Source organism: Cardiocondyla obscurior, linkage group LG05 (genome assembly GCF_019399895.1).
Source record: "Cardiocondyla obscurior isolate alpha-2009 linkage group LG05, Cobs3.1, whole genome shotgun sequence".
In the NCBI taxonomy this organism is placed as follows: Eukaryota; Metazoa; Arthropoda; class Insecta; order Hymenoptera; family Formicidae; genus Cardiocondyla; species Cardiocondyla obscurior.
Genome location: NC_091868.1, coordinates 1345531 through 1371061, shown reverse-complemented (window position 1 = coordinate 1371061; position 25531 = coordinate 1345531). Strand labels below are relative to the sequence as shown.

At 47.2% G+C, this 25531-nt stretch overlaps 1 protein-coding gene across 15 annotated transcripts in view; it reads left to right on the top strand.

The window, feature by feature from the left end:
* Positions 1–1817: 1817 nt before the first annotated feature.
* The window catches only part of Tmod (tropomodulin), a 42808-nt gene continuing 19094 nt past the window's right edge, over positions 1818–25531 (top strand). For 2 of the 15 annotated variants that reach the window (XM_070656687.1, XM_070656692.1), the window contains exon 1: positions 4353–4837. In XM_070656687.1, the coding sequence (XP_070512788.1) occupies positions 4658–4837 (180 nt within the window). In that variant the 5' untranslated portion in view covers positions 4353–4657. Of the gene's footprint in view, positions 2115–2228; positions 2468–2548; positions 2758–2839; positions 3049–3206; positions 4142–4344; positions 4838–16210; positions 16568–16929; positions 17151–25531 lie in introns of those variants that run through there. The other 13 variants (XR_011545735.1, XM_070656686.1, XR_011545736.1 and 10 more) reach the window with 12 other exon arrangements.

Here is a 25531-nt window from a genome sequence, read left to right as displayed (position 1 = left end):
AATGGTAGGAAAAAGAACGAGCGAGGTAGAGAAGAAACTGCATTCGCTCTGGAGGGTGGGCACGGGAGAACATCTCGTTCGGGGCGATCCTTTAAAAAGTCGGACGAAGTCAGGCGGGTCGATAAGAATTTTTATTTCGCGAAATCGCGGAAGATCGGAAATAACGGCGGGCGAGGGAGGAAGGGCCGGGAGGGTTCTCCACGCTTGTCCCCACTTCGGAGATTATGAAATCAATATCGCGGAATACGTTCCTGTCAGTCGCTGTTAATCCGAGCCATTTTTGCTGCGCCGACCGGGCACAAAGGGACCGCGAGTCAGGACCTGCACGTCAGGATCTCTCGAAAGCGGTGCATTGTTGTCGGCGGCAGATAGAATTGACGGTTTTGGTGCAGCCGATTTGAAGGAGGAAAAAAAAAAGAAAAAAAAAATGTACAGTCGAACGCGACAGAAGGCAAAGGTACCCGCGACTGTTCATCGTTACTTACTCGATGCGGGCAAAACGCTCGTGGTCACCGGTCAGCATTTAAAATTCCACCGCGTCCCGATAACGAGCGATAGCGTGCGATTTCGCGCACGCGACGGCGTGAAAAGAGTAATCGAGCGGCGTTCACGCGCGAGAGTTTCCGGGCTGAATCTCTTTCTCTCTTTCTCTCTCTCGTCGTTTAAGCGACTTTACGACGCGCGTGACTTGGAAGCGAAATCATCGACGCCCCACCCGGTTTTTTCACATGTGTCTCACGCGAATTTGCAATTTTTCGCGAGGTAACAGCGAACGCGGAGATTTGCCCCTGATCCCCAGAAATCGTTTAGTGGCGTTTAAAAATCGTTCAGCTTGGGAAAAATTCCTTTCGGTCGAATTATCCGGAATGCTGATACCTATCGCGACACCCGGTCACGTATACTAGATAAGATTACGTTCGAGCCGGCGTGAAAGGTTACGTCAGCCGGTCTGCAGCTAGACAAACTTTTTATAAGTCCTCCGTATTGTTCTTTTCGAGCATTTTTATTTAATTAGCTACTGTGAGCGTAGTTAAAAAAAGTATTCAATAAATTAGAATATGTCTCTTTTTTATTTACCGAGTGGCCATTTCACGGTGCGGGGACTCATCCGCGTAGGACAGGAACGCGAACGGAGGAAGGTTCCGGTTCCGAAACGGTCGGTCACCTTGAGTAGCTGCCTCCAGCCTTTGCCTCAGGCCTTCGTAACGCGACGAGCCTGACGACGGCCGCTCGTCGCTGCTATCAGGATTATGCAACGCGCTCCGAGATAACCGTCACACACTTTTAGGCGCGCGCGAGTGTGCCCGGAAGTGAAGTGGGCGTCACGTTCGCAACCTCCACTGGCAGATGGCGACAGCTACCTGTATGCGCTTGCTCTAATTTTTTTTTTTTTATTCCGTTACGTTCGAAACTGCTGGAAGCAGAAAGCCCAACTCGGAATTGCGGTTTCCTCGCGTTCACATGCAGAGGCTCGTCCGTGTGAAGCCAACGCTTCGGCTGCCGTCGAAGAGAAGAAAAGAACAGAGCTATACACTGTCTGTCCTACTCTTTCGCGACGTCGCCGGCAGTTATCGCAGATCCGCTTCTCGGCGACATCGGCGAGATCAATTATGAATAATGCTTAAACTTAACAGTAAAATAAAAAGATTTTGTAATGAATGTAATTTAATTATTCATAATTGATGTCGCCGAGAAGCGGATCTGCGATAACTGCCGGCGACGTCGCGAAAGAGTAGGACAGACAGTGTAAAGCTCTGTCCTTTTCTTCTATTCGACGGCAGCCGAAGCGCTGGCTTCACACGGACGAGCCTCTGCATGGGAACGCGTGGAAGCCGCGATTCCGAGTTGGGCGCTCTGGCTGGAAGCACGAAACCGGGGACGACTCGACGACCGTCCGCGGCTGTCTCGATCTCAATAGCGCCTAGTTCGGTTAATATACCCGCAGAATTGTCCCGCGATCGATTCATCGGCACGCGATGACGCTGCAGGCGATAAAATGGAGCAGGCCGGACGGGAAACTCGAGATTCTGGACCAAACGCTGCTGCCGGCGACCACTCGCTATATTGAGGTTAAAGGCGTTCGGGACGGATGGGAGGTGATCAACAAGATGCAGGTAGCCGGCGTTAGCATTATTATAAAATCACTATGAACGTGTCCGCATTCGGTAATAAAGCTCGTAAAAAAAGCGTGCTCGTTTAGATTTCTTAGATATTATGTGTGCATGCAGGTACGAGGTGCGCCAGCCATCGCTATTGTAGGCAGCCTTAGTCTGGCGGTGGAGATACTTCGCATGGATTACAAAGACAAGACGATTCTCTGTCAGGACATCGAGGATAACCTAAACTACCTCGTAACGGCACGTCCCACCGCAGTTAACATGAAACTCGCAGCTGACAAGCTCATACGCCTGGCAAAATCTCTCAGCCAACCAAACGCCAAGTATACGCAAGCCGAGATGAAAGACGAGTACGTTTTTACAACTATATAGTTTTCTAAAATCGTATGCAAGCGGTCTGATTTTACACAGTCTTAAAACTTTCGTTGCAGATTCATAAATGAGATAGATTACATGCTGAAGAAGGATATTGCGGATAATACAGCGATCGGGAATCATGGGGCTCAAAGTATTCTGAGCAATTTGTCTGAAGAAAGTAACGCCACGATCTTAACTCACTGTAACACCGGCAGCCTCGCCACTGCGGGATATGGCACAGCTTTAGGCGTCATCAGATCCCTTCACGAGATGGGAAAACTCGGTAAAGTAAACCTGCCTTTCAAAGCGTTTTCTCGGTCGAGAGAGCGAGACACGTTTCTTTAATTGCTACTTATTTGTTTCAGACCGTGTTTATTGCACTGAAACCAGACCCTACAATCAAGGCGCCCGTTTGACAGCGTACGAATTGGTACATGATAAGATACCGGCGACTTTAATTTGCGACGACATGGTCGCTGCGGCTATGAACATGAAGAAAATCACCGCAGTTGTCGTTGGCGCGGACAGAGTTGCGGAAAATGGCGACACCGCGAATAAAATTGGAACTTATCAGGTAGCTTATCAATCACGAGACATATCTTAATTCGAGACTGTTACGAATGAAGTCATAAACGATGATAATGAAAGATAATAATTCTTAAAAAGTATTTATCTTCGACGATATTAGTATACGTTTGCAGTACATTTATCTAACTATTTTACTGTTTGCAGATTGCGATTCTTGCCAAATATCATAACGTGCCTTTCTATGTTGCTGCACCATTAACATCTGTGGACTTTGAAATGCGCGACGGTGGTAACATAATCATCGAGGAACGATCCGAACGAGAAATGACTCACGTGAACGATAAAAGAATCGCAGCAGAAGGCATCGAGTGCTGGAATCCCGCGTTTGACGTGACACCTGCGAGTTTAATCACCGGTATAATCACGGAATTAGGTACATATAAGCCGTCGGAATTAAAAAACGTGCGGACAATTTAATTATACATCCAGATTAATTAAAAATTATGTAAAATTAATCTCGGATTCGAATAATCGCAGGGTTGAACGGTAATCGTGACACCTTGTGTTTCTGCGCGTGATTTGCGATCAACTAGTTTTATCTACGACGCTGTGCAATGGACCAAAGAAATATCATTGATCTGATAGTTAGACGTGTAGAAAAGTTGGCACATGTTCGAGCGAATTTGAAATTCTACATAAAGGTAAGAGAGAACGCACTCGCATATTTTTTGAGAAAACATTTTTACATAGCACATATGCATAAATGTTTTTATATTTATCAAATTGAATATTTTGTTAAGATACGTGGCTATTTAACCCTTTGCACTCAGAGAATTTTCTTTCAGTGCAAAGAGTTAACTTAGCCTCTTGAGAACAGTGCCATAAAAATATTTTTGAGATATAAAAACTCAGGGAAGTTAATAATTGATTATTATACTTCTATATATACGTATATATCATTCCATATTGCTATGCTAAGATATTTTTGGAGATTTATTGGATTTACTAGTCTTTTCGGATAAACAGATATCACACTTTTAGATATGCTGAGGTATTTATACACCCTCTGATAATAAGCGCTTTAAAAGTGACATTAATTAAATAACATTAACACTTGAATAATAAGCAGCAAGAAAGAACTGCTTGAGTTTTGCTGTAATCTTCCTTTCTATATTCTCGAAAGCCTGTAAATCCCCAAAAAGTCCTACCTATTCTCTAAAGTGCAGTCCGACACTTTTTAACATTACTTCGATGTAAACCAACTGCTGCGATGAGTACGCGTTGCCGATATATCGACTCGCTAGCACAAACGTGCGCTCGGGTTCCTGCGGGAAACCACGGGATTCTATTTTCGCTGTCGAAAGACGCGCGCGGGACCTCCTCGTCCGTCGACGGTTTCCGTGGCGCGGTGCTTTAGTACCGCTAGCCTCGCCACTCAGCGCGGAACTTAGACTCCCGGAATAGGTTTCGCGGCGCCGTCAAAGAAAAGAAAGAAAATAGTTTCTCAGCCGCCGCGTTCGAAAGTCAAAGCGAATCCTAGTGTCCGCGCGTCAAGCAGAACGGGCTCGTGTTGGTCGTGCTTCCCGTTCGCAGCGAGATCACCCCCGCGAGACGATCCCAGATCGGCCGGGCAGAGGCGCGTTTCTCGCTTCCCGATGGAGGTGGACACGGAAAACGTCAGGATGGACGAAACGGATACGTTGGTGATGCCTGACGACGGCGGCGTCGTCAACAGCAACGGCAACGACGACGACGATGCGCCTACCGTCGAGGAGACTTACGAGATCACCACCACCAGACGCAAAACCATTCGCACGAGCTACAAGATTCAGGAGGTAAGCCGTGCGACGATCCTCACGGCTGTCGAACCTCGGTCGGCAGCGTGGGCGTCCCCCGCGAGCGAAGGTGCAAATTTAACCAGGCGAAAAAAATAATCGAGAGAACGAGAGTCGACAGGGAACGGCGGAGAGAGAGAGAGAACCTCCCGACTTCAGTTACGATCGTTGTAATTATATTTTAAGACGGATTTTTAAGAGGCTATACTGGCGAACCGACGAGTTAAAAAAGCTCTTCCCTCCCCGTGGACCAATTTACGTTAGAATGGAGTCGGAATGGAGAACGTAGCTTCGACGCGGCGGCTGGTACCTCGCGATTTATTTCTGGATGTTATTCGTATCGTCCAGTTATATCAATAGATTGTCGCAGAAATGTCGAGTTAGTAAACTACTCCGGCGGGTGTTTGTTATTCGTGTATGCTCGCGCGGAGGGTAAAGGAGGGAAGTAGAAAGAGCGCAACGCAAAATTTGCCGGGCAAGTGGCGTAAGCGTACGTGACGCGGTTTGCTTGAAACAACGGGTGCTGTTTGTTTGTCGTTTCACGCCCGTCACGTCGCGGCTTCGCCGATATCTCGTTATTTAGCTCAGACGCGGCTGGAATCGCCGCGCAAAATCACCTCATTCGCGGTCGAATTTCCGCACGATTTCCCGGCGCGGCGATGCGCTCTTCTCGCTACCGGGACAACGAGGGAGAGAGAATCCATCGTCGCGATCGTCGCCCCGCGCGAGATAAACGGTCGCGATCCTACGTCATTGTCAGGACGACGATTTTAGATCTGGCAGCGAACTCGCCACGGGCGCAGAAACGACGTTCGAGCCCGGTGAACGAGAGGCTGCCGCCGATCGGGACTACCCGATGAACGAACGCGATTCTGCGACTCGCATCTTTCCGCTCTTCTTCACGCGTCGCGCGATCTCGTAACTTCTCCTGCTAAATCGGCGCCGCGAACAAGTATCTCATTTATTCAGAGACACAAGCGAGTAACGCTCGAAGATAGATTATTTAAAAGCTCGCCGGAAAAGCGCCCAAATTTTTTTATTCTTATTTCTCTAGCTTGTTATTTTTTTTTATCGAGACACATCGCGCTTAGGAAAAAGAAAGATTATTTCCCCGTGCCAAAAATTCACTTGAAAATCGGGAGGGCATTGATATCGATATGTAATCGTGACACCTGTCGAGAGGCTGCAGTTTCGAAGCGTCAAAATTCGACCGACAACTGTCCGCATACCGAAGAGAATTGCAAAATTCTTGGCTTAAGACCGAATGTCACTTCGGCGACTTTACGCTAAATTAACGAAAGGACTCGTTGAACGTGAATTACGAGAATGTGGACCGTGCTAAATGGATTTTCCTAGTAAATAATGACGAAGGAAAGAAGGGAAAAGAATAATTGACCGCGGAGGAGTTTCTTTTTTTTTATTTTTTTTAGCGAAGTAGATCGCGGAAAGAAAACGCGGCGTGGAGAGATCGCCGCGAGTCTCGTAGGAGCAAAGTCGCGTCGTAAGCTCTCCGGCGATCGTCTTTAGCTTGTAACGTGATTAGCGACTAACGTCGCTACCGCGATTCCGCATTTAAGCGAGAAACGGCGCTTCGTTAAAGCGGAGCGGGCTGAATTGTCGGTCCACTTTGTCGCGAGACGGCACGTGACGGCATAAATTTCACTGGCGATCTGCCTTCGTGAAAGCGGCGATCTGTTTCCGCCGACTCTTGATGAAGACGCCCGCTCTCCGAACACCCTGTCGCGACGCGGCCGAAGAAATTTAATCCGCGTGCACGCTAATTTTGAATTATCGCGAGTTCTGCCAACTACCGGCCACCTATTCGCCTGCTTTACGATATCAAATTTGGAAATAATGCGACAACGCGAGATACGCCGCGCCGTAAGTCACGCGTTTAAAGCCAGCCCCCGCGTAACGTTCTTCTTTTGTCGACGACGTCGTTACGACTTGAAAATTATCGCCGCTGTCTTTCCGACGGGGTCTCGATTTAAATGCCTCGCGCGCGGAGAAAAACCTTGGACTTGATATTTGCAGGCTCCGATCAGCCAAAACGCGCAGTAAGCTCGTCCCACGGTGCGATCCCGCGATCGTTGTTCGACGATCGGCCGTGAAACAGACACGGTCGTCGAAGTTCCCATTTCGACCTTCGGTGCTATTTTCAATGCACGTCAGCGTAACACGTCGATCGTTCCCATCCTATGAAGCCCCCGGCGGTGGGCTGGCGGAAGCGACGATTTATCGAACAAGTGGCTGGAAATCGACGGCGCGCTACTTTTAAGTCGCGAACGCTGGCGCCGAGTCGCTCCGCGGTCTCGCTTTATAAATACGAGAAAATCAATGGGTGTTTTCGCGTTATGAAATTTCTGGCGGCTTCCGGGCTGAGACGACGCCGAAACGAGGGTACGTCTGGGTGAACGGGTGAACGGGTAATATAATGACGGACAGGTGAATAAGCGAATAACGTTGAAGAAACACACCGTCAAGCAGGGGACGCCTCGCGCGGCTGAATGGTTAAGAATTTTGAATCGCACCGGCCTGAGCTTAATTGCGAACGCACGCCCGAGTTTATAAATTTGACACTGACGCTTAAACGACAGACGGGGACCGGCGTTTCGGCCGCCGTGAATCGCCTACGACGCGTTGCAGAGACGGAGAGACGTTTTAACCGAAGGCGACTGTACAGTGAACGAATAAGCAGACGAGTTAGATGAGTTTCTCCGTGGCAGCTGTCGCACATAACGTCTGCAAATCATTCGGGCTCGTAAACGGAACGGAAATCAATTTAGGCGCGCGCGCACCGAAGTTCGAAGTTTGCCGCTGCAATTAGCGCGCTCGGCTTGGGGAAAATTTCTTTTCTTTTTATTTCCCCCGGTTAATTTATGGCGATTAAATTTACGCGCCCAAGTTTCAATTGGACTAAACACTACGCGCGCATTACATAAATTTGCTCCGCGCTTGTATCGAGTTAACGCGACTCGATTAACTCAACGTACAAATTTTAGTCTGGAATTATTACCGAATTACTTAAAGCGCACCGAGACTACTGCGTTATTGTGTTAAAACCTCGTTTAGCTCTACCGTAATGGATGGTTTAACTTCTCGAAAAGAAAGGTTGCCGGCGACCGAGAAATTATTGAAAATTGTTCTCCGTCGAACTCACTTATGACGACGTGCTTTTTAACACGCGTTAACGACTCGTCGCCAATTGATCCGCATCTAGTTCGCGAACGGCTGACGGAAAAGCAGAGATTACTCGAAAAGCCAGATAGGATTGCAGAGGAAACGAAGGAGAGAAAACGAGGGGGAAATGAGTTGCGGATAAACTCGGCGACGTGTTTCCCCGTAGTCCACGAATTTGTCTCGTAAATTATTCGTTCTGCTTCTGACATTCAATTAATCATCGTAATTCTAAGCTGCCCGACTGACCGGCGATACTGGCAGCTGCTGAATTATTTTCGAGCCGCGATCTGAATGAGCTTTCTGTTCCGCCGTGTCTCGCGGAAAAGCCGCGGCGGCGAATAATAATATCTGCGCGTCTCGAACAATATCATCTCTCGACGCCGTTCCGACAAAAACCCCGCGTATCGATAAATAATTTGCGTGGCGATGAAAATTGCCGGCACCCCTCGGTGAGAGGATTGATCAAACGCGTAAATGTCACGCGTGCGATTAAAAAATCGCTCGCACGGTCGGTTTGTGAGAAACGAGTTCATAAATCGGCATTGGCATTTAACGCGACTTCCACCGATCCGGCCGAGGCCGGGCCGCGCGCGTTTCGGCGCGCTGTAATATTTTCGCCGTGTATCGACACGGCAATAATTAAACGCAACTCGACCGACGGTCCCATTGTGACTCCGCCTAGCTAGAGATTACTACGGATACCTGTTGAACACCATTCACAGGTCGAATCCGCCGTTTCACAGTTACACGCGGCTCCGCTTGTTCTCCGCTATGAATGCACGGCCGACTTATTGCCTACGGGCCGCTCGATAGCGTCGAGCGTATACCTGCGTTCGTGCCAGCGCGTAAACTAGGCGTCTAAAACTGCAGGTGTAAATGGGAAAACTAGGCGTTTCTCGCGAAGGATACCGTCGCGTTTCATCGCGACGAGCGCGGCTCGCGCGACGCGGTTTCCATGCAGAGTCGAGTCGGTCCTTAGGAGACTTTAAATTAATTTTTTATTCGATACTTCGCGTCGCGAAATCGTACGAGTAATACCGCACGAGCGTGTAATTCAACGTGCCGAAGCCGGTAAAAGAATGGCGTTCACGCGATAGGGAGGGCTATTTTGATAAGAAATAAGAACGAAGGAGAATGAAAATGTGCAACGCGGGGTTCGAGCTCTCTTGGCACGCGCGGTCGGCGCTCGGGAAAAATTCCTCATTGCTTCGGGTTACCCGACCTTGCACCGGCCAGGTCGCGAGGCTGAGGTGACGGCATTACAGTCCGTAATTAACGACATCGATAAAATTCAAGGCATCCGATCTATCCGCGCGCGGAAGGAAAGCGGCGTAGGTACGCCGTCCGCGTTCCTGCCTGCGATCGAAGCTTCCCCGGGCGTTCCTCGCGTTTTGTGGGATCATCGCGAGCGTTATCAATGCGGGGGAGGAGAATCTGGGACGGCCGCGCGTTATCGGTTTTGGATCGAAAGCGCGAAAAGCGGCTTCGGCCGTTCGGAACGTTTTCTTCTTCGTCGCGGGAGGCCGCGATTTATTTATCGAGTCCGCTTGATGCGCGAACGCAGCTGACACCTCGTTTTCTCGCGTTTGAAACTAGCTGGGGCAACCGAGAGTGCGTTCTAAAATATTTTACTCGGCCGACACGGACCGCCGCCCTGGCCCGTCGTCGCGTTCGCCCGTCGCGCTCGAGTATCTCGCGTAAACGCGCGTCGCGACTTCCACTCCGTCGGGTGTATCGGCTGCTCGGTACGAGGTGCAACAGGTCGAAACAAAGCGGTGCTCCCGCATCCGCGTCGATTCCGCGGCCTCCTTCTTACATCGCGGCGCAAAAATAACCGCGATGACGTAGGGCCGCGGCGCGGTACATTTGGCGATCGACGTCAGAGTTAGACACTGCCGCGCCGTGCACGCGTGTGCACCGCTACAAATTGGTTTCACACTTACGGCCGATATATTTTTAAAGCATTTGAAGCGCGACACGGTGGAATCGACGATGCTCTCGCGAGATATACTTTAAGGAAGGCAGGCCTTCGGGCTTTTCCACCGCGAATCGCGAGCCACTTTAAATCGACCGAACCTCTCTACTGAAATTTATCGCGACTCTTGACTAGGATTTTAGTCGAGATGCAGATATTAGATCGTTGAGTTTATTATACGGCGTCTTAGAGGATCGTTCCTGGAAAAGGGTGGGCTTAGCTGCGTCCGCCTATCGCGCGGTGGAGAGTAATTCTGAATGAAATGTACCACTTGGCAAGGAACGTTACGATAAAGCGCGCGCTAAACGGATACATGCACAAACAAAGTCGCTATGCCGCGACATAACGTGACACGTAGTAACACCAAGAGTCGAGTTAACTCGCTTTGCTCGCGCCGGTCCAGCCTCTCTCGCGAGGCTTTTGTACGAAGCGGCATGTCTTCCTAACTTATCGCGCCGTTTAGAAAGTCAACTCGGTTCAAACAGCCGAGTGTGTCGTCTACAGTTATTTAAAGTACTAGTATTCTCGAGCCTTTTACTCCCGAAATTCGCAAGCAATCTATTTCGATACATCGACGATTTAAACTTCTGCCGCGTATTAATACCTTTTTGAAGCTGTCGATATAAAAAAAAAAAAAAAATATCCACGAAGATTAGGGGCTCCGCGTATGTCGCTGCACTTACTTCATCGACAGGAATCGCCATTCGCCGGTAATATGTACCTTTCAATCTAGCAAGCGGACGTTTGGCAGTCGCCGCTGACTGCCAAAGTCTTCGACGGAGGACAGGGGCTCGCTCGAATATTTTCCGGCGGCAAAAAAAAAAAAAAATAAAAAATGAACGGATCGACGGTGACGGTGACGCGCGCGCGACTTTCCTCCGGATTTCGATTCGCGGCCGCTCGTTCGATCGGTGGTCAAACCGCGCGCGATCGCGTGTGTCAGGTTCGATCCAGAAGCAATTTCGTGTCGTGCGTCGCGTAACGAGCGTCCCTCCCGTCTCCTCCGCTTTCTGGTCGATGCCTACGGCGTTTCAATTAGCGAGGGGGTCCACCGGGTGCCGCCGGTCAGGTCGGTCGATGGGACGTCCCGATCTCTAAATAGATCGAGTTCCTCCCCGCCGGTGTGTCTCGCCCCGTCCACGGATCGCTTCGCGATGCCGACCCTTTTTGCTACCCGTTTTCACGCCCGCGCGATTATCCCGCCGCGGCTTTGTCGCGATTTCGAGCGAGCTTTTCGGGGCGAGCTTCAACAGCTCGTGAACCTTTTACCCTTAAAGTGCCGAGCGCGGCCGTGCTCGGGGTGCTGCAACGGGGGAGGGGTGACCATTCATCGAGCCGGTCGGGTCACGCCGACGTTTCGCTAGAGGCGATCGCGGAAGAAACGGGCCGGATAAAGAGTCGCTATTAATAACCCGATTTTGCTGCGATCAATAGCGGTACTAATCAATTTTTAATATTTGCTCAAAAAATTTTGCAACGGCTCGGACATTTTTAATAAATATAATATATGAAGTTTAGGTGTCAAGTTTGGAGCGCCGTCGAACATATTGCGAGGAGACTTTCCTTTAAATTCACTTAGGGAAAATAATTATACGGCACGAACTGTGATAATATTTAAATAATTTGTACGAGACTGAAGTCGAGTGCGGTAATGAAAACTCGAGACGTCCTAATTGAAGCGTAATTAGGCGCCGACCGTTAATCAATTACTTTGTTATTTTTTATTATCAGGGTCCACGCCGCTCGGTGTTTCATTTAAGAGTGACGTGTGTCTCCATTCTATAGAACGACGTAGACAGGAAAATTGAAAGAAAAATCAATACGTTGTCAAATCAGTGATTCTTGTCTGCAGGTCAGCAAACTCATTGCCACGTCAATCTCGCAGACAAGTCGACGTTACGTTAATTTAAGCGCATAATTTAATTCAGATAAATCCGGAATTTCAAAATAAAATATATTTAATATATATATATGCAGGAGCGATTTTTATTAAAAAAAAAAGAAAAAAAAAGCAGAAGAAAAGAGATCTACATGTAGTTGTCGCGTATTTAAAATTTGATCGATCTATATATTTTATGAAAGGGTATTTTTTTATTTTTACGCGCGTTTAAAGGATTTGTCACTGGCGTTTCCGCGATAATGACACCTTTTTAGGGTAAAATGAACAAAGCGGAGGAACGATTGAGGAAGGTCCGCGTTTCTTCATAGATTCACGGCTCTCCTATTCGTAACGGAAGCTAGCTCAGATTCATCGTGTTGTCGCTGACGTAAGGTCGCTCGGAAGGGAGGAATGGTAGAGTGGACTTAAAAATAACGCACCACTCGAGGTAGCCGTGTCGATGGAAAGTTTCCTCTCGAGATTTCGGGATATACAGAGTACCATCCGACTTACGACGAATCCCGCCCGACTGTTTTAAAACGAGATTTCGTGGGACTTACTAAAAAATACATATTAATAGAATTTCTTTTTTTTCTTTTTTTTTTTTTTTTTGATTATTAAAAGAAGCTTTTATGACGGCGACATGCCGTTTGACAATTATGTCGCGAATATATTCTTCCTATTTTTTTTTATGTATTTTCTCGTCCGCGTCTGAAAGAATTTTAAACTGACAAACAGACGATCGGTGTTTAAACAGCAATCCCACCCGAATCGCGACCGAATTGATTTCACGAACAAAGGGTAATATAATTAGCAGCGCAAATTATCTTGCGCGCGAGAGGAAGTATTATTCTGCGCTGATAATAACGTTTTACCGTCTCTTTGGCAAATCCGCAACCGCATCAGCAGTACCAAACGATACGCTCGAGCTGTTTGTTATTTGCCCGGCGACCGTCCCGGGGTGATTAATTATATTCTGTAATTAGTGTCGCATTCTGTGGATTGTTCTCCCTGTTTTCCCGTCGCCCGAAGGCTTGGTCAACGAGAAAGAGATTTACGTTCGGCTGCCGCGAAGCCCGCGAAAGCGCATCCGCCCTCTTCCACGGCCCTTTTCCTCTTTCGTAATTCCACGCGCGCGGGCTTTCACGAATACGTTTAATCGCGCCGTATATATTCTTCGTTAAAAGAAAGCTCTCCCTCTAAAATTAGATTTATCACGCGGAAGCGCCGTTTCGGACCGCGCGGTTTATTTTTAGCGTAAACAGATGAGCCGATCAATCGCACGTGTCACAACGAGAATATCCGCGCAAATAATTTTCCGCTTTAATTTCGCACTTTCCACCCGCGACTGCTTCGCGGCGCGATCGCAAGCACGTCGCTTCCGTAACTTAACGCGCAGCAGTTTCAGTAATTTCTGTCCGTTTTCATCTTCCCGCGGAAATATAAATGTCTATTTACGCGGCGATTGTGCTTTTCCATGCAGATCGACGGTCAGTTTCGACCGTCTCGCAATTTTCGCAAATAGAACGCTCTCGTAAATAGAAAGCCTCGCATAAAACGTCCGGCAAGATATACGAATTAAAAGAAAAGAAAAAAAATTTTTTTTTTAATTAAATTAAATTAATTTGATCGAATATAATTTTTATTGTTCGAAAATAATGTGGGGTTCAATTTTTCGAGGGCAGGCATCTATCTATGGAGGGATTCGAGATTGAAGTACGCGTTAATTAAAACGTTGCGTTATAGAAAACATGAAGGCTCGCTTCATGTAGAATAAATATCCCTCTGTGTTCATTTTATATTTGCATCGCATTGCAGCGATGCGGGGAATAATTTAATTTTTTTCCCCGGCACAAAAAGGAGACCCTGTCAGAGACGGAATTGCTTATTTTCGCTCGCGATTGTTGTCCGGCGGTACGCATATTGAAACTGGAAAATTCGCACGGACGATCATCGGACAATCGACGTGCGAAATTAGCTCTTTAATCGCGCAGGTGATATCCCCGCGGCGCCAGAGAGAAACGTTTAATCCTCGTCGCATAAATTATTTTCCGAAATAGAATCGATCAATTAAACTTTCACGCTGTGCATGTCTGGCGACGGTTTCTAAATGTGAGTGAAATTTGCATAATGTACCGACATCAAAACGCATGCCTTTGTCGATTTAATTATAAATGTATTTTCTCCGTAAAATATAGGACACAGGAAACCAAAGAAACTTGACAATACACGTCTATATTAATAGCATATTCCGTCGTAAATTAAAATTACGAAAGAGCGAAGCATGTGCGCGCTTCGCGCACGCTGATTTTCGAAAGATCTCAATTACTAACTCCAAAAAAAAATAGAAAAAAAAAGATAAAGAAAAGAAACCATGCGACTCACCAATCTGCATGAGCTTCAGCGGAGTTGTGGAATTCTGCCGGTGACTGTAACATAAAATGAAAAATATTAATGTAGACAGGCTGGTATATTAGTTAACAAAGTTATTAAAAAGGTAAAGCTTTTTTTTAATAAACATTTTAATTAAAAAAAAAATTTATGCCTACCTAAGAGTTGCTCCGCCGATGCAAGATGCCCATCCTGGGCCTGCTCCTCCTCTCAGATGGGACGTGTCGAGTCGTCCTTCCACGCACAAGTCACTCGCGAACGCGCCCGAATTAATTACTATCGCGAAAATTATTTAACACTGTCGCGCGTTATTTTTCGGCACTCCCGTAAAAAAAATTAACGTTAAAAAAAGCGCTCGATAACTGGCGGCACTCCCGAAACGACCGACGAACCGGCTGCGGTTCGTATAATCATTGATATCGGCGTGCGGCACTATTTCTCCTTTGGATTTTTATGCGAGAAGAGTTCTAAATGTCCCTCGAATGTATCGCGGACTCGTCGGTCGAGGGTCGTCCAAGCCTGGGCTGTGTCCATCGGAGCCTCGTTTTTTATACGGCCGAGAAACGCGTATTTAACGTACGCGTGGAAAAAGATGTGGTCACCGGTGCTCTCCGCGCGCGCACAATTAATCGGGGGAGGTGATTCACGCCAGATTTCGTGCCCCCGGGCCGTCGATTGTACGTAGATTTTTTAATACGTACGGAGCACGTGTTGCGTACGTACGTGTTGTTCGACCGCTGGAAAAGGACAGAGCGAGAGTGGGTGTAGTGGGGGAACGCAGCTCGCACGCGGCACGTACACCTTCGCTCAACCTGCCGTCTCCTCCCGGCCACCTGCCCGTCTCCTTCTTGCTTTTTATCATCTCTGCACAATTCAACGCGTTACAAAAAAATTTATATTAATTGTAATATTATATTAATTGCAAAAATATTAATTGCAATAACACTAGGTATTTTTTACATAGATAGGATTCTATATATATAAATATATATATTCAGATTTATATATATACATATATAAATATATATTTATATATAAATCTGAAGACTTATTACACCTTGTATTTTTTAAAAACGTTTCTTGGCCTTTGATATTTTTACGTCTATAAAATATTATAGGCAATTTATTTCAGTATTTCTGTTTTTCTTTTTTTTTATGGTAGCTATCTTTGTCACAAGCTTGTTCTCATTAGCAGTAATTAAGTAATTAAGTACTTCCTCGTTTACGAGTTCCGGAAAACATTCTCAAACCGAGGGTTTTCTGGCAGCTCGACAACCGAGGGTAAAATCGGACACAATGTTTTCTTTGTACTAACGATACGAGCTTGGCAAGCTTTCGCACCATCTGACGGCTCTTCCGGAAGAGTTTTCGCGTGGAAAGCTTTCAAGCTTCGTGCAAAAGCTTCCAAATAGTATCGCCATCTACCAATAGCACGGAGAACAGACGTTGCTGTTATAAATAATCCAGTCCAGCTGAAACAATTCACAAATTATTATTTCTGTCTATTGTAGACATCAGTCGAATTTTTATTGGATTATTTCATTTTCTTACAATTATAATTGCGTCGAAAAGCTTGCGATGCATAATTACTTTGCGTAATCAAGGTCCATTCCGACCTTACCATAAAATTCTCATCGAAAAATTACTGCAAAATATGTTTCGTAAATTTTTTATTTATTCAAATCTTAATTAATTTTATGCGAAAATTATTTCCAATATATTTAGCCGCAAAATTTACTAGAAAAATCTGTTGTTAAAAAAAAAAAGAAAATAATCACTTATTAGACGTATTTGTTCGAAATTATAATTAAATTCCGGATTAATTTTTGGGCGACGATGAAGGGTAGTAATTTTTAATCGCGGGGGGAAAAGAACCACCCCGAGAGAAAGAACCGTGCGAGTACGAAAGAATCGTTTTGGCGTCGCGTCGCGGTATCTTGTATTATGTGCTTTTTACTCGCGGATTGTCGCAGCGGGTGGCGGCGGCGGCCTAATTATACGTGTTTCTCCGTATTTCTGGAAACGGCTCGCGGATGGGGCGCGGTGCGGTTCACTCGTGGCACCGCGGAGACGTGTTTCCCGGCTTCAGTCGCGCGTGGTCCATCTCGTATCGCGCATACCTCGCAGTTGTCCCAGAAGTGTTGTACAAGGCGGCTGGTTGACCCGACCCCGAGTGCCGAAACCATCGGAGATCGTTCTCACCCTCGCGACCTCGCGGCCTCCGCTCGCTGATGAGGCGAGCGCGCGGATATCAAAAGAGCGAGATGGCTCGGATCGATCTTCGGCTCGCCTAGCTATCCCTACTGCAAGTTCTTCTCATTTTGTTTAAGATATTACTTGGGTTCCTATCGATGAAACGTATTATTATAACAGTAGTCTTGGACTATCCGAAGCTTGGAAAACTATTATCCATGTTTTAAGTACGCATTGAGAGGCTATATTTTCTAACTTTGCCGATTAATATTTAGAAAATTAACGATTAGCAAGGGAAACAAAATTTCATATCAATATTCCGAATTGAGTAATTCGAATAGTTCGAAGATTTCAAGCCTGAAACACAGTTATTAATTACAGTTTAAAAAATTAAAAAATAAATAAAAAGAAATTAGTATTTTTTTGTGCGAGAACCGAGAAATTAGGGGGCTATGATCCTGTACGAACTTGCAGAATCTTTTCTGACGAATGGTGGATCGAAAGGATTTTTTGAAAAGTGTCTACCGTGTGAGGAACTTAGATAGCAGTGACGTTTAAATTGCACGAAAGGGAATATAGAGACGAAAACCATGGCGACCACGGAGATCTTTCAGGACTGGGATTCTCCCTACGAGAATCTCAGCGCCATGAGGACCACTACTACCAGAAAAACCACAACTACCACCCGAATAGAGGTAGGAAAAGGATATTATTAACGAAATCGATCAGACTTCGTACATTAGTGAATTTAATGTCTCCTGCTTTTTAATATTTTCCGCTACTATTTCTGAAACGTTCAAAACATTTATTTCCCAAACTTCCACGCATCTTTTTTTATTTCTCTATTAGTTAATTCATTTATAAATATATATTTTTCATTTTTACATTCATACGAATGCGTGATCTTCAAATCTCTAAGTTGCTTATTAAAAAAATGTTATATTTTTAAACGTCCTGTCGAATATTCGGACTTAAACTTCTTTGAGTCTTGCTACTATTTGCGTCGCAATTAAAGACAAAGGCGACATACTTCTGGAATGAAATCTAGCGATCCTGCCAGAATCTGTCGCGCGTTTCTTGCTTGTTCATGCATCATGTCGATCGTGTATCTTCACGCCTGTCAAACGGATCATAAATACGCGAAGGGATAGATATAGAATGGCTGTTTGCGCGGTCAGCTCGCAGATTCACGTCAGTAGATTAGACCGGGAATGGGTGGAAAAGCCAAGAAAGTGTCCTTTTTCTTGGCGCGCGTAGGTCGAGGGTACAAAGTGGCTGCCGCCGCCTGCGATTACTCACCGGGAGTGGTTTGCGATTTTCCGGCTGTTTATCTGCGGGATCAGGTCCATGAAGCAATGGCGGCTTTGCGTCCTGGCAGCCGTTCTGTAAACGAGCGGACGGCTTTACGCTTTGAGACACAATCGTTTTTCACAAAACGTCATCATTCTTCTATCTTTAAAACGAAAAGAAAAAGGAAAAAAAAAAATTAAACGCAACGTGTTAACGTGATGCAGTAGATTATTAAAGATAAAAAAAAGTTGTGCTTATTATTACTTGACGTGAATATATAAAAAGAATGTAGTGAGTGTGAGACAGATAAGCGGATTGGATTTTCGTCCTTGTTATCGTTGCTTTTGCATTGACAACGGCACACGAAATATGCTGCAGCGTTGCGTGTCGACAGCCGCGCTTGGTATGTTGGCATTGAAATCTCGGAACCGATAGATGCATCCGGTCGGGGCACCGTAAAAATACGCCCGATATATAAATAGGGGCTAATGCGACGATAAATAAAAGTAGCACGCTCGAGATTCGGCAGGGCCGCGCCGTCGTGTTTTAAATGGGCTTTTTTTCATTGCCTATAAAAATAATACGGATATCTTTTTGTGTCGTGACTGCAGCACGGCGTGTCTGGCCGCAGGCCAGATGGCGGAATAAAGATCCCGATATAAAAAAAAAAAAAGAGTTATTGCACAATTTGCGACGATTTGATATCCGTAATTTTACTCCCGTATTTATGTGTCATTAACGAGCCGCGTTTCGGCGTCGTACTCCGCGAGCTTGCGGATCGAGGAGGAGAACGGTCAACCGTTCATTCAGAAAACCGAATTGTTAATTGAAAACGTGTCACGTACCAGCCGCCGTTTCCCCGGGCCGTCCAACTTTCCTGAAATATTACGTGCGAAATACACCCAAGTCCAAACGCAGCGCCTCGCGTACGCGTCAAAGGAAATTTGGCGCTCGAGAACTCTAAAACGCGAGCACCATCGGCACCCACGACCCCGCGTGGGTTCTATAAATTTTCCCCGGCGACGTAATAATATCGCGAATTCTCCGAACTCGCCGCCGATACCGTTCTCCTTGAGCAGCAACAATGTGCGTATCGACACCTGGCTCGGTTTCCTTGGCGATGATCAAACGGGCCGCCGCGGCCCTCGCCGCGTTTAAATTCGCGACGCAACTTTTCACCACGTTTTCCGCGCATTTACCCTAGTCTTTGCGATATTTCGGAAACGGCGGCGCCGTTCTCGAAATACCGAATAGCTCGGGGGGATATTTGTTCTTGAGAGGCTCCACCGGAGCGCGTTAGAATTTCACGCGATTCGACGCACCGCTCGTTCTCGCGCGGTCGTGTATTTTTGAGAAGACGCAACCACGGTCGGCCGTGAGCGCGAGACGCGAGAACGAGGGGGCCTTTTCGCCGGAGGTTTTCGCGAGAGGGAACGTCAGCGTGATCGCCGACGGATGCTTTTGATCCGCCCGTTTAAATCGTTGCCAAGACGCGGGCGACTTATAAATTATCTACGAGAGATTAACGCGCGTAGCGTGAAGTATTGCGGCGCGCGATACGAATTGCGCGATGTCGCGCCAACGCGCGGCACGATACGCAACGGCCTCCAGCCCACAATGTGCAATTAGGGCCGCGCTTGAATACAATGCTAATGATAATTGACGGTGCGCCGTGGCAATTTGCGACGGCCTAGCCTCTCGCCGACAACGTCATGCGTGAAAGTGACCAGAAAAGCTGCTGCGAGAGCGCGGGAAAGGCACGCGGCGCCCAGATATGTGTAATAAATTGCGTGTACGTAGAGCTCGTTAGCAGAACGACGGCCCTTGCGACTTTAAGCCCTAAGAACAACCCGACCCCGCTCGTCAGTTCTCGGCTCACGCGGAGTGAGTTACGAGAACGAGCGTGACACCCGGGATCCGCGATAAAGGCGGACTTTCGTTAAGCTGTGCTGGAACACGCCGCGCACTAGCTCGGACTTTATTTACAGCGGATCTATTAATTCTATGCACACACGCCCATACGAACTCTTCCCGTTGTCTCCGTTCTTTATTTCGTACAGCCGGATTCCGCAATGCGCTCGCCGCCCGGCTCTGCCAGGACAATATCGCGAGACGTTGGACCTCGCCGCTAAATCGGAAGTCGTAAACCCGAGATTGTCGAAACGGCGCTCACAATAGAATTCGCGCGATCGACGGCCCCCGTGTCGTTTACCCCGTTCCTTCAGCGAATTTCCGACGGGGAAAAACATGACGAAGCCGCTGCCGTCCGGTTTTCTCACGACGGAGCCGACCGCTTATGAACCTCCTCTGCACCGCGTCGTCTAAAATTAGCCTCAACTTGTTCCGCGACATTTCTTTCTCTCGAGCAGTTCTAATTATAAGGCCCATGTACGTTCTCTGAAAATAGAATCCAAAAGCTCGGCGGTAAATGAGGAGCTTCTAGGGTTTTTGACCCCCGCGCAGTCATTATTCTCTGTCACGCGACGGAAGAAAAAGAATCGAGCACCCTTCTGGGTGCCCTGCCCACGCCGATAAGTGGCCTTGAACTTCGACGAAAAATTCGGGCGAACCACGAAACTTTTCCGCGTCTGATCCGGCGTCTTCTCCTTCGTTCGAGGACTTTGCATCGCGCGACATTTGCCGATGCAAATACCGATGTTGCAGGACGATAAAAAATTAAGGCAATCAAACGCTCGCCGCTCCCGGTCGTCGGGAAAAAGCTCCGCGTGCTCGCGAGCGAGCATGATTTATTTAAAGTGGTTTCTCGTGAAATGCCTCTACGTCTTTCCGTCGCGTTTTGCTTTGAGCCCCTTCCGCGGTAGAAATGCGTTGAAGTATCTTGCCTTTCTCTCCTTGGAAAATCTCCCGGCGAATACTGCGGTTTTGTATGAGTGCCCTGAACAAAGGAGCTATATTTTTTTTCTTTTTTCCTTTATTTTTCTAATTGTAAAGTTTAATTTAATCGACATAACAATGGGGAGTAATTTCAAAGAGAAATGAGAACGAGCAGATCGTGCAGATTAACTCGGAAAATGTGGACCCTCTTCCCTCCCCTTTTCTCTCTCTAGTTTCTCGTAATATCGCGTACGAGGTACGTGGAAATTGTTGGAATTACGCGAATGCCTCGCGCTGGATGATGACTCTTAAGGAGAGAGAGAAAGTTTCCACCTTGGATGCCCATACGCGACGCATTATGGCGTAAGCGAATTTGCTTAGCGCGCGTATCTGCGGCATTTCGTCTGGCGATCTCCCGATCTCTCCGCCGCTCTCGAAAGCGCGCCGGCGAAGAACATTGCGTACAATAGCGAATTTAATCGTGCGAACGAGAATAACTCGCGCTTAATTGATCGGCGAGAAAAGCGCGCGCGGCTCGAGCGAAACGAAAGCGATTCCCCGAGCCATTGTTCTCATCACCGAGCAGTTTAGATTCGCTAACAGAACCCGTTTATCTTTCTTCTATTTTTTTTTTTTTTAACGAGCAAAAGTCGCGTTTCTTACCGATCGCGTCGCGCGTCGGATTATTTCTCGCACAGATCTGGTCTCGAACCTTGAGCGGAAGCAAATTATTTTTTAATCAAGCCGACAGCGCGAACGCTATTTTATCGCGGTAGCCGGATATCGCCGCCGGTGGAGAACGTCGTGGGTTTTCTCGACGCTGGGCCACCTTCGGTTACGTGAGTCGCTCGATTATGCATAACGCGAGGGCGGCTTTTATTACGGCGCGCACGTGCACGCCGATCGCGTATACCAAACGTTACACGCGTCTGACCTTTTCGTTAGCCGTCGCGGGTTTCCCACGCCGGGCCGTGGTCAACCGTTCGTGACTAAGCGGGCCTTCTAAATGCACGACGACACTGCCACGGAATTCGAAGGGACAGTGACGCTGTTCGCGCGGACAATGGTGTCTTTGTGACGCCGTGAACGGAAACTTACGCGCCGTGGATAAAAGTATCTAATCGTTCTCGAGGTTGACGCATCCGACGCGCTAAAAGTGCGTTCGCCAACGTTGTACCGCGTTTCCCTGAAGTCTCCGACGAGCTTTCGCGATTGATCGGAGACCCTCCTCAAGTACGTTTCTCGACTACGAAAGGAGCGCTTTTACGACTTCAATAACGCCCCAGCTAGCTCGCGCCGCGGAATTGCATCTCTACCTGTCAGTTTAACGCCCGTGCGTAAATCGCGAGCGTTTCCGAGCGCCGGCGAGCCTTCATAAAACGGCCGAAAATACGCGCAGTTTTCCTTCGTCCGTGATCGATTTGCGCGTGCACGTCGGAGGTCCGGCCCCGTCGCCCGGTCGGCTTTACGAGCGCGCTAAACTTAGGCCGCATTGACACGCGTGATTATTTACGCACCGCGCCCGGAGATCGCCGGGGAAACAACGTGCACCGAGTATATCCCCCTTGTCGCGGTCGCCTCGTGTCAGCGACCCCGACGACGGACCCTCGTCCAGCGGTGGTGCTTCCGATCGATCACCCGGCTAATAACTCCCCATTTGTCGCCGACGGCGATTTCCCGGCGACCTGTGCCTGTCCGTAGACATCGATATTCGTCTATCGAACACGTGAAACGCGACGATTCCCTCACATTTCATGCCCGGCGCGGAGACTTGATCTGCGAAAGCGACGATTGACGGACGAGGATTAACGTGAATGATCATCGCCGATCGTTGCGGCTGTAAAAATATCGCTGGAAATAAAGTAGAAAAGGCCAATCGGCGTGCTCTGTGGGTATAAAAAAATAAAAGAAAATATTTCTTACCCGTACGGTGATTAAGGTTTAGTTTAATACGACGTATCGCGGTATTTGAATGTCCGCCGAATCTCAAAACATCGCGCAAGTTCAAAGGATATCGTTTAACGATGCCTCGAGAAATTAAACCGGCCATTACGCTTTTATGACACGCCGACTTCGCCGATGATTTCCATATGTTTGCGCAGCCTGGGAATTCGAACGCCGCGGATCCACGATCGCGCCCGGGCGTTACGGAATATTCAATTATATACTCATAAATTATTCTCATTGGTGTCTGCCGCGACGTGAAATTTTGCGTAGCGGCACGTCGAACAATACCACCACCTGCCATTATGCGAGCCGTATGGGAGTTTCGCGATTTAAACACAAAAAAAAGAAGGAAAAAAAAAGAAAAATTCCTCTGGCAGACGATCTTGCCTGCATCTCTAACGGTTGATATGCGGTGATGAGGTCATCCGACGAGCTCGTCAGATGATATCACGCCGACCTCATGCGGCAACGGGCTGTTTACTCGCACAAGCAATCCTCGCGGAGATGAAAATGCCGGCTCGAACAAGGCAATGAATTTATCAAACGTCAGATGATATCTGCATTGTACTTGCAAAAGAAGATGGTGCATTTGGCCGCTTTACCACGTTTATGAAGAAATCCCAGTGGATAAGATCAATGTTCCTCATTACTCGCTTCCTATCTGAACGAGAAGAACATTATTTTACAAACTTTCTTTCCCGAATTAAATTACATATCCGTAATATTCGCGCGAGTGTTTTACAAATTACAGAAGTATATTTTTCAAATAGCGGTCCAGCATCTGCCGAACGTTCGAGGTGGCATTATCTCTGAATTTCGATTTGAAAGATGCGCGAGAACTCGAGATTTAAATTATCTCGATAATACTTAAAATATTAGATCACGTTCTTTTCTTGTAAGAAAGAAGTACCATGCGAGAAATTACTTCCACCTGACATAATCGTCACCTATTTAATCGCCGAGCTATGCGTTTTGGTGGAAAAAAAAAAGGATAAAAGAGAGAAAAGGGAAGTTTGGAAAAACTAGATCCCCCATCTAAGGAAGCGGGTTTCGAAGTGAAAGTCGTTTCGAACGCAAGTCGCCACCGTCTCGTGGACTTCGTTACTCGCGCACAATACCACTCTACTCGCTCCGGTGCTCTCATCAAGGCTCCAGCATAAAACTCGGTTGTTTAGTAGCGCTCCAGCTCCGGGCGACTGTCGTCTCTCGATTTACGTGCCGCTCCTCGCTCGGCTCGGCTCGGCTTCGGCTCATCCTCGGCGTAAACGTGTTCGCGGATTTCACAACCGATTTTCTCGCGAATCTGTGCCGCGTGATTATTTTTCATCGGGCCTCTCTCCGTCTCTTCATTGCGTAAGTACCAGCCTCCATTTGCGGCAATTTCGGACGTGCATGCGACGACTCCGCGACGAGTCGTCACGGTGACAATCTCTCGGCGATGACAATTAGACCGATTGTACGAATGCTCCACTTCGTTCAAGGACTCGACGTCGCGTTTTAAAACGCAGCGCGTTGAAGCGAGTTAAATAAAATCGCACTCGTTTGACAGTTTTGATTTTCTATTCTTTTTTCTTTTTTTTTTTTCTCATTATGTGTGTTTAATTAGAAACGCTCTCCGGGATCGCAAAATATTTTCGCCGGTTTGCATCGCGCGGCTCTGTCGAGTGGCCGTGGTACCTCGATTTCGATAATGTCACCGCGATCAATTTCACATGCGAGCAAATGATGATCATTCGGATAATGCGTGTATTTTGCATGCGGTATTCGGAGAAAATGAACGAGCGCCACTAATTAACGATTCGTCAATATTTGATCAGCCCGCTGCGCATATCGGCGTAGCCGTGGCTCTTCATTATTCTAGTAATCGAAACTGTATAATATCGCGACCGCTTGATTGTTCCGCTAAACATCTGCGTTCGCTAACCATACACACGCCTCCAGCAAACCGCGGTTCTTTTCGCCGAAGTTGATTTGAGCGTTCGATTACGCTACTCGAAATATCTAATTACCTATGAAGCAGAGCGTATCGAACGGAAGTTTATTCGTAGATCTGCTTTTAACCCGCGGACCGTGGAATGGACTTTCTATCCTTTCTTTTTAATTCCGAGAGTGAAGAAAGGAATTTTGAAACTTAAAAAAGAACTCGCGGATAAAAACACCTCGGATTTTAAGCTTTATTTTATTCAAGAGTCAGATTCGCGTGTGAGGGTTCGAAATTTTGGCTCGGAACTCGCGGACGGCGAGGAAAAAAAAAGAAAAAAAAGGACAAAAATCACAGTTTGTCGCGTGTGATAATTGCGCGTTGGCAGCCAAGCCGACAATTTTACATCGAAAATAATTGAAATTAATTCACGCGAGCACTGACCTACGCGAGCGTTTCCGGTGTCGCACGTGCTCACCGAAGACGGATTCTCGCTCAATTTAGCTTCAGTATCCGGCTCGAGTACCGTCGTTTGCGGATCGCATTAAAAATTGCGCCGCTTCGTCGCCGCCGTTGATAATCATTGTAGAAGGGTTTTCACCGGGAAGTCGGCCGACACGACCGTGGATGAATATTCATGCGACACGTCGGTCGTTACAGTACGTGGCATTCGCAAATGGACACATCTGCGCCGCGGTCCTGATTAACTTAGAGCGTGCCGACAGTTTTGTTGAATCCAAACGTATCGCGCGACCGAATAACTAAGCGATCTCTCGAGCACTTATTCAGGTTGCCGACGCGACGTCAAGTATCGGCGGGTCGTTGAAACAAATGGAGAAAGGCTCCGAGAGAATTGTCGAAAGGACACGACGAACTTTACTTGAACTTTACGTACCGCGACTCGCTTCCAGGTAAACGCTCGCCTGAGATTCGTACGCTTTAAATTATAATTCAATTCAATTTGAGTACCCGTTTTGATTCTCACTTAATTTCGTATTGATTTTAATTTAACTCCAAACTTCCGCTCTAATTTAATTCCGAAATTTATCTTTTTTTTTATCCCTCAGATACGCGACCATTGTA